The sequence below is a fragment of the Numenius arquata genome, chromosome 9 (genome assembly GCF_964106895.1).
Source record: "Numenius arquata chromosome 9, bNumArq3.hap1.1, whole genome shotgun sequence".
Lineage (NCBI taxonomy): Eukaryota > Metazoa > Chordata > Aves > Charadriiformes > Scolopacidae > Numenius > Numenius arquata.
This window is the reverse complement of record NC_133584.1, coordinates 10,818,837-10,828,398: the sequence shown is the minus strand read 5'-3', so window position 1 is coordinate 10,828,398 and position 9,562 is coordinate 10,818,837. Positions and strand designations below refer to the sequence as shown.

Below are 9,562 nucleotides of genomic sequence, written 5' to 3'. Positions count from 1 at the left end.
TATTTAGGATTCATTCAGGACTTAAATCATAGAACCATTTAGATTGAGAAAGCCCTTTAAAATCATCGAGTCCAACCATTAACCTAGGACTGCCAAGTCCACTACTAAACCATGTCCCTCAGCACCACATCTAAACGCCTTTTCAATACATCTCCAGGGATGGCGACTCTACCACTTCCCTGGGCAGCCTGTTCCAATGCTTGACAGTCCTTCGGGTGAAGAAACTGTTCCTAATATCCAATCTAAATGTCTCCTTGTGCAACTTGAGGCCATGTCCTCTTGTTAGCTGGGAGAAGAGACCAACCCCCATCTCGCTACAACCTCCTTTCAGGTAGTTGTAGAGAGAGATAAGGTTGATTAGATCGAGTTCAACTTTGCCTTACATCCAAAAGCCCTGTGTGAAACAAGTTGTTAAATTTGTAAACGCAACTCACTGTTAGCCTTTAGAATTCTTACCACCAATTTCAATCTATCAAACTGCCCCTTTAAAAGCCGAGCCATCAAGTCATGGTTGAGTCTGGCTGTGGCAATGGAGATGCCAATATCTGGATCATGGATAAAGAGGGCTGCAGAATCAATACGCCCAACAACAACTAAATAACGCATCTCTTTCTTTATTATCTCTTTATTATCTTTATTATTTCTTTATTATCTCTTTTAGCTGCCTAAAGAGGAGATACCAGCCTGTGATAAAGTAGAAATATAAATTCACAAGACACAATCACAAAAAAAAAAAATTAATCAAAGACAGCCAAGCTTTGCCAGTAGTTAGGTACAGCCACTAATAATACTACTATGGAAAAAGCTGTCAAACTACATACTGTTCTTTGTGTCTCCTGTCTGCCAAGCTCAAGACTTTCCATGATCAGAGACAAGTTATTGAAGAGTGGAAAGGACACATACAGGAGCAAAATAAAGGGTTAAGAGTTTCCAGGTATGACTTTAAGGTATTTCATTGTTCTCATCCAACATTGCAAAAATCTATCTCAATAGATTCTGTTTGCCTAAAGATAAGCCTGTATTTTCCCCATGGCTGAGCTGGAGTCTGAATAGAATACCCTGCTTGGTTGCTTTCCTCAGTGAAATGGTGCCATTCACTTCAGGAACATTTAGCAGTTCTAGGGGGTTTCTGCTTTGAATACCTACCCCACACATACAGTTTTTTATCCAAATAACCAAAACCTTTTTTCAACTATTTCTAACACTTTCAAAATAAACAGCTCCATGGATTGCAGGCATGAAATCAGCAAGATCCTCCAAGACATTTGGTAGGAGTACAGGTTGATTGTTAAGTTTTCTTTTTTTCCTTCTGTCCAAAAACAATACCCATAAATCCATAAGAGTGTGGGATTATCATTTAAGTAGATATATGATATGACGTATATTTAAGCCCAAGGAAAAGCGAATGTGCAGTTGCAAACAGTCCCTATTTTGTAATCATGCCTTATTACGCATCTCTGAACATCCATGCCACCTTCAATTGTCTCCCAAAGACCAGCCCCAAACTTAAACATCATTCATTTCTTTATTACTTCTTGCACCTTAACAGAAACTAAGCAATAAAAACTTTAGATGCGTTCTTCAACTCCTACAGGAAGAAATCAGTTTTTCAAAACAATCCGATAAAGGAATATCAAGGCAAAATCTCAATATTGTCTTGAAACAGAATTAAATGACTGACATGCTCTATTTTTTCTAAATATCTTACCCACAGCTGCCACTTATCACATGGTTTGCGGTTCTAACAGTGTTTAATTTTAGATGTTGATAAAGCTGAATCCCACTAGTTCTGATGTAATAGGGATACAGGCATTACTGCAAGTCTGAAGTACATATTTCACATTCCTCTGGGTGTTCATTCTCACAAAACCAGAGTGAAGAATACAGCCAAATGTTGCCCGTGCAGCTGCACATGAGCCATATGCCTGCTTTATTGTGAGTGCCTGAATTTCCACTGGGAATTAAATGATAATACTTTGAGGAATTAAAAAGATAGTTTAGCTGTAATTTTAAAGAGATTATTCTTTTTCATCTGATTATTATTGTCAAGAACATTAGCCTTCCATTGCAGCAGGGTCAGGGTGTTCAGAAGAGTGTTAATAAGCTAGCACTGGCTGCTAACAAGGTTCCCTCATATATTCCCTCAAGTCACATAATACTTGATCAAAAAAACCAGAAGTTTGCCCGAGTATAAAATAAAAAGAAACACAGTGCAGCTATCAACATGTACTAATTAGCACCTCTGACTTCAGAGCTGTGTATCTTACCTTTCAACCAGGCCTGGATGCCTTTCTAAATAGGCTTTTTTTCCTTAATTGCTTTGTGCAGTTAAGAACTTCCAAGACAGACTGAGCAGGACAGGCTGCTGCCTTTCGTGACCATCATGGTTTGCCTGTAACTAAAATTTATTCATTTAGAAATTATGGCTTCATCCAGTGCACTAATTCTCAAGGGAACAACCCCTCCTGACATACTGGGCTTTGAATCAGGCCCTTTGAATCCCCCCAACAAATATTCCTATGTTCTAAACAAAGAGGAGAGTATAAAAGCAGTTCTATAGCAGTTCTACAGCAGTTTATTCAAACAAAGGTGATTTCAGTACAAAAAGCAGTTCCATGGTATTCAAACCTCCCTATTGCCAGAACAAGCTGGAAGGTAAAAAAAATGAAGAGTCGATGTCAGGGACAACCAGACAGGTTAGAAAGCAACTAGAAAAATGTAGATGTTCAAGTAACTTCATCCAAGACAGAGAGGCTTAAAAGACGAAGATTTAAGACAAGGGTTTCATTTGTCTTTGCAGCACCCAAATCCACCACTGTAAGTGCTGGAGAAGCCATTTCGTTCTTTTTCTGGGGGGTGGGGGAGAAGCAGTGAAGATTTCCTTGCCATTTTCAGACAATCTCAGCCTGCAAATAAAAAAAAGGAAGGAAGTAATTGCCCTCTTTTTTTCAACTCAAGTTAATATGGAAGTTGTTCAACTGTTTGACGTCCACATCCGATCTAAACCCAACACACAGGCAGGGCTGCAGAGGCGACCCGGCTCTGCACCCAGGGACAAGCGGGCAGCATGGCTTTGGACCATGCTGGAGGCTGGGCTGGATATGGGGCTGATGAGGCTCTTTCACTGGAAAGGGAAACGTGTTGAGAGAAATTGCCTCAGGCCTTGACCTTATCATAGGTTCCTGTAACAGCACATTCCTACAAGAAGTGCTCCCCTGCCTGCTTTCCCAAGGGCACCTGCAGCTTCTCTGCCCTGGGTGACCAGCACTGCTCAGGAGGCTTCGTACCGCAGAGGCACCACCATCCTACCTGCTCTGCCTCCCAGCGTCTCCCACCTACATGACAGAACTACCCCTACTCTCTGCGTGGGCAGATGTACATATATAAGTAGGTGTACGTGTGTTCATTCATGCTTTTGGGGGCTGCAGCTTTTCCTAATTAGAAATCTTTCTCCAAGCTGCTGTCATCACTGAGATTGTTGGCTACATAACCCTGAGGGCTCCTTGACCACAATGCAGGTGGACAAGGAAGGATGAGCATGTCTAATTTCACCCTGCCTCCCCAAGCTGGGGGAACTGAATGCCACACTAACCCCACCACTCCACACCCCTGTGCAGGTTAGCAGCTCTGGGGTTCCAACCAACTCTTCCGCCCAAAGCAGAGCCCTCAGTTATTGTTCCAACAACCTACTGAAAAAACAGTAAAAACTGATGCCTAGATCATGACTGCTACATATTACCTCTTATGTCTTCTTTCCATTTGCTTTGAAACCCACACATTGATAAGAATGACTTTAAATTGAATGCTAGAAGAAAGGTGCTAAGAAACCTGTGCCGACGTAGGAGTAACGGACACAGCATCAGGGCTGAATTCCCAGCCACCTTTTTTTATTCTCAGTCCTAGTCTTAAAGGTCAGAGAAAGCAGTCACCAGTCCCTCTGTACCACAAGGAACTAGCAGATGAATCAAACACAACAGATCTATCAGTACATACCCTCTGGTAAGAAAAACGCGGTAGCATAGAGAATGCATAAACCAAAAGGGTAGGTCCTCAACTGAGAGAAGTTGCAGAAGCTAAACCAACCTGGAAACACTGAAGAAATTACCTCAGCTATTTTTCTACTTGAACAAAACCAGAATAGGTCCCACAGAGTGTCCGTTTCAACTCAGCAGCCACTTTGAGAAAACAGATGATCAGCTGCAGTCCACTGAGAGCTATCAGAACAGAGAGTAAAATGACATTCCACTCCACCACGTTGGCAGGTTCGGTGCACCGAGACCAAGAAGAGTAATCCGTGAGGTACCTATTAGAGAAACAGTGTGAAGCAGATTAAATGTGGTGGGTGCAATTCAACTTCAATACACATTATTTTACCCACAATACATCGAAAAAACATATTGGGCTTTATATGCTTTGAGTGTAGGAGCCAGACTCTAGTCTTTCATTACACCAGCATAACTCCTGCACAGGTCTGTCAAACTCAGCTGAGTGAAAAGACTTATTTTCCCCAAATACATCTGCTTCATTAGTTTCCCTGTTAGACACCCAAGTGTTAGAAAGAAACCACCGTTTTTTTTTCAAATGGCAGAAGCCAAGTTTAAAACGGGAATTTTCCTCTTGTTGATTTAATTTCAGCGGTAGGTTGAGTCCAGCTGACATTATTACCATGCAGAGAACAGGGACACACCAAAGCCATCAACCTAACCAGGGCGTGCAGCCTAAATGGCAGAGCTGAGGTGTCACCACGTGGAGTTGCCAGTTGTTCTAGAGCCATTCTTTGCATCCTTGAGGATCGTAATGTGCACATCCGACGTGCCCTTTTAACTGTGAGACATGCTATAGCCTGGAGGTTAGCTGCAAGAACCTTTGTTAGACTCACTTGGTTCAGCATCAGTTGCTTTTTTTCTAAACATTCATAACTGAGATGCTTTGAGCCAAAGCTGGAGTGCATTGTGCTGCAGCTGGCCTTTTCCTCAAACTCTCAGTTTTGTACTCCCAAATGGGATGGCAATGCTGGTGACACGTAGCAGAGATTGCAGGATGCACTTCAGTGTTTAAAAATAAAGCTGACTTAAGTCAGAGAAGGCCATAGCTTAGGAACTAATTCCTGTTGGATGCTGAAGGAACTTGTTTGTGATCCTCTGACAAATGTAAACCTCGGTGCATTCAAATGCAGCCGGAAGAGCTTGGCATTATATGACTTGAATATTTCAAGTCTTATAAAACTTTGATCTTTTAAAGGGAGAACGTAAAATCTTGCGAAAGCAGCCTCAGGCTACAGATCTGAATCAAACCTTTGATGCCTCCAGGGAGGCTGGGACACAGACAACACTTTGTCTATCTTGCTTAGGTGTTTTATGAGATACAGCAGCTGTATGCAAAAGCTACCAGGGGTCAAACCACAGGCTTCATTGAGCTTTAGGAGTTAAAGAGAAACCTATGGAGTTCTTAAATATTAAAATGCCATCTATAATCTTTGAACCAAAAACTTGAGGAACTCAAGAGAATATTCTGAGAAAGTATCCATCTGCACTCACTCTAATCTTCGAATCTTTACTACACATATGATTGTGATCACCACCAGATAAAGGATACTTAGCTAGATGGACCTCCAGGTCTGATCAGTAAAAAAGATTCTTACATTTCATCTTTCCTTACAAGCAGGCAAATGCCCTTCTTTGAGGATTCTGGTGTTAATTAAGAAGTTGAAAAACCTCATTTGTCAATATAGGCCTTGTGTTCAAGAGTCATTTTGTGTAAAATTCTGACAGACTTTGTCTGACTATTGTTTTGATGAACAATTTCTTCCAGAAGAGTTACACTGGTGTTTCTTACCCTCCAGCAGTGTCTTTGAAGATATAATCCCATCCACCTGAGGAATTGCAGAAGGGGCCTTGGATCAACCCCAAGCTAAAAATGATGAAACTGTATCCAGAGAAAGCAACTCCAAGCAGGGCGAGCACAATTGAAATGAAACTCTGAAGCAAAGAGAGAAAAACGTTACTGTGTGGGGACAGCGTCCACAGCAAATACAGTCGTTCTGCCTGCCTAGCTACTTCCTCGGGGTTGAATTTCACATTTGATTGTCCCAAACTTCAATATTCAAAAAGAAAAATACCAGGTAAAGAATAGTAAACATACACATACAAAATAAAGATTAAGACAGAGTTTAAGACAGTTGCACAACTCTCAGTTAAATATTGTTTGGGCATTTTTATTTTTTTTTTTTTAAAACTTGCATTTTTGCAAAATGATTTCCCAAAATGCTAGAGGAACACAACCACACATTAAACACGTTTGCATTCCAGATAGTGTATAAGGAAAAAATAACTTCCAAATAATTCAAACAAGGGGATGAAGCTGTTTAGCTGGGGCACTTCATTGAAACTCTCAGGCCTTCTACATTCTTATTTTATTTTGCGAGGATTTTTTAAAATGTTTTTTCCATCCTGCTTAGGCATCAGAAGGAAGGAGCTACACTTTCTGTGACCCTCAACCCAGCCTGGAGCCCTTCCCCGCGAAAGGAAGCGGAAACAGCAGCAGAGGGGAAGGATGTGCTGGAGACACAGGAGCAGGAAGGCAGGCAGAACAAACACTAACGAGATGCACGAAAATAGAAGACAGACTCACCCTGTAGGTTTTGTTGCAGCTCTCACTCTGGCAGCACCGGTAGAAGATGCTACCCTCCAGCGCTATTAGAATTATTGCCAACAGAAGGATCTATAAGGAGAGACATTACAGGGTCAGTGAAATGACTGCAGATATTAAGCCAAAGTCTCCTTTACCTGTGGAAGGGAGGGACTGCATCTGTAATGCTCTGTCGAGTTTAAAGCTGCTCAGCAGGAAAGCACAATTACTCAAGGCACACCATGGAACTGGGCTGTTTTTATTAGGGTGTCACTGTCCTTGTTTCTTGTATTTGGAAGAGCACGGTGTCTCCCATCACAGCCACGTGTTACTAGCATGGGCACAGCTATACCAGGGACGCTGAAAGAATAAAACCATGCTCACAAGGAAAAGAATCAATACCAATGACATATAAGATGTTCTATTGATACAACCACATCTGTTCAACAGCTTCTTGCTGACCCAATTACACGGATCAGGGTATCGCCTTCCTTACCAACACAGTTATGCTAGAAAAAGGCAGCAGTACAAGCTTTTTGCTAAATTCTTCTGGACTTTTACTTGCTTTCTCTGTCAAGTATCCATACTATTTTTCTCAGACTATTGGATTATTAAAACCTGATACTAGAATCATTTCAATAAGTAAGATTTGGACTCCAGAACCACAGGTTGCCACTCAGGGAGGCACTGGTTTGAAAGGGGAAATATGAAAAGGAAATGTTTCTGAAGCACAGTATTGTCCTCTCACGTGCTGCTGCCCTGTTTGTAACAAGATAATATATATGTTTTTAATAAATTGGTAATAATCCTAAGGCTAAAAATACTTCAAAAGTATTTTGTACTGCTGCATGTAACTTTTTCCCGAATTTTCAACTATGCTTTTCTGGTCAAATTCTCTACCTGATAGTTTTTTCCTCTGCTAGAAAAGACAAGGGTTTTTTTCTGCTTTAGGAAGAATACACAATTTCAAAAGGATGTCTCATGTTTTAATAACTCTGCCAGTTCAGCACCTTCATAAAAACACATTATTTATGCAGATGACACCTTTTGAAATGCCGATTGCACGCATACACTTTTATTATAAAACTGCTTTCTGTCCCTGAGGCTGCTGTCCTTTATGACCATAGTGACAGCACGAGCAGTGGGCAGCTCTGTGTTTATTACTGCAGATGCGCATATTACAAATGTAATGGAGAAAAATCCTACTATGCCAATCACAGCGAGACAGTCTTCTGTACTCAGCCTAACAACAATGGCACTTGATGCATTGTGAACTGTATCCAGTCCTCTAAATTCTGGACTGCATACAGCTCTTAAAAACATCTGAACAGTTATGGGAAGCTTTTTTCAGTTTTTGTTTCACTTTGTTTTTGTAAAAGAGCTCTAATGCAACCTTCATAGAAGATTAAATAAACATACTGCCTGCCTCCATAATACAAGCATAAATTACACATAAACAGAAAGTCAGCAAAAAACAAAACAATCAAACCTGAAAAATCACTTATATGAAATTAAATAGTATACACAGCATGTCATTCAGTATGTTAATTTTTTTTTTCAGTTTGATTGAGTTTTTCGGCCTGCAGTGGTTTTGCCAAAGTAATCCATATTCTCTTTCACAGAACAATTACATAGCCTGCCCAGTAATCCAGTATTATTCGCAGTAGAATGCAGTTTGTTAAAAAGCCGTAGAATCAGCACTTACCATCACACCTGAGAAACAGATCCCTTCAAAGTACCAGACGTAGTTGGGAAGCTGGTAACTGGCAGCATATGAAGCCTTCCCATTAGGGAAGTATAATAGGATGTTAACAACAATACTCCAAAGTGCAAGAGGTATCAGCAGACAGCTCAAACAGCTTCCACATGCCTCTAAAGCCATCTCTCCAGAAGTTTAGAAGTTTTGCTCTTCTAAGCTGACAAAAGATTACAGGGGTTAAAATATGAAAAGTGGTTTGACCTCCTCAGTTTGAGTCAGTCATTTCATATTCACAGGAACTGGGTGACTGGGGTATGATTCCAGAGATGGAGAAGTGCTTAACACTTAGCAGAACAATAGATGAATATCGCTGTCTAAACTCATTGTCCTCTCTAAGCATATGTCTTTAAGCAGCGGTTTCCCTTCTAAGAGATCCTCCTTTGTGATCTTCCAAATGAAATATGCCTAGAAGTCGGACTCGGGAAGGAACTTCGGCAATCTCATTTCCTAGTGACTGCCTAGAAACGCGCTCCTCCCGAAAACACGATTACGATGCAGATGTGCTGTGACATGAGGCAGGTCATTCAGCCTCACGGCAGCTGAACATTTTTTCTGCCTTACATGGGGAAGGGGGCCGTCAAACGGTAAGTATGTCCAGTCTCTGTACAGAAGGCCTCACGTTGCCTCACGCTGCAGATAATTAATGCCAGAGCTTGGTAGATAGAACCCTAAGGGTGACCCAACGGTTGCTGCTAACGTGGGGCAGCCTCACAAAAACACCACACTGAGTCTCAGCCACTTTGCAGAGAGTACAGAAGCCCAAATAACACTGGTTAGAAGCTGCCAGGCAGACTTACTCTCACACTTTAATAAATTACTCTTTTCTGCGGCATTACGCGGCTGAGCCGTTTCATGAATTAAACCCTGCTATTTCTCCAGTTGTTCTACTCTGTGCTTACCGCTGAGTATGCACAGCTACGGATCTGACCTAAGTACACGTGACTTCTTGCACAGGACAAAAGGTCTGGCTGTTTTTTGAAATGCCTGCTGTTTTGCACTGTGCAAAGACAAAGCCAGACAGTTTCCCCATTTTCACGTGTCATCATTCCCTAAGCCCTAAGCCACCAAACATCCACCCCAGTAACACACAGCCAGAGCTGTCTGAACGCTCACAGCACGACCCAAGCCTTCTTCCCATGCCCCTGTGACTCATCAGAAAAGTAACTCCAGAATGAG

General features: G+C 41.6%; 1 protein-coding gene across 1 annotated transcript; it reads right to left on the bottom strand.

Moving 5' to 3' along the window:
* Window positions 1–600: 600 nt before the first annotated feature.
* Window positions 601–8,789, bottom strand: TM4SF18 (transmembrane 4 L six family member 18). The gene is made up of 5 exons (XM_074153468.1): window positions 8,333–8,789; window positions 6,631–6,720; window positions 5,836–5,978; window positions 4,106–4,303; window positions 601–2,906 (listed from the first exon to the last, which is right to left on the bottom strand). The coding sequence occupies exons 1-4, from the start codon at window positions 8,507–8,509 to the stop codon at window positions 4,111–4,113; spliced, it is 603 nt and encodes a 200-aa protein (XP_074009569.1). The 5' UTR covers window positions 8,510–8,789; the 3' UTR covers window positions 601–2,906; window positions 4,106–4,110.
* Window positions 8,790–9,562: the final 773 nt, after the last annotated feature.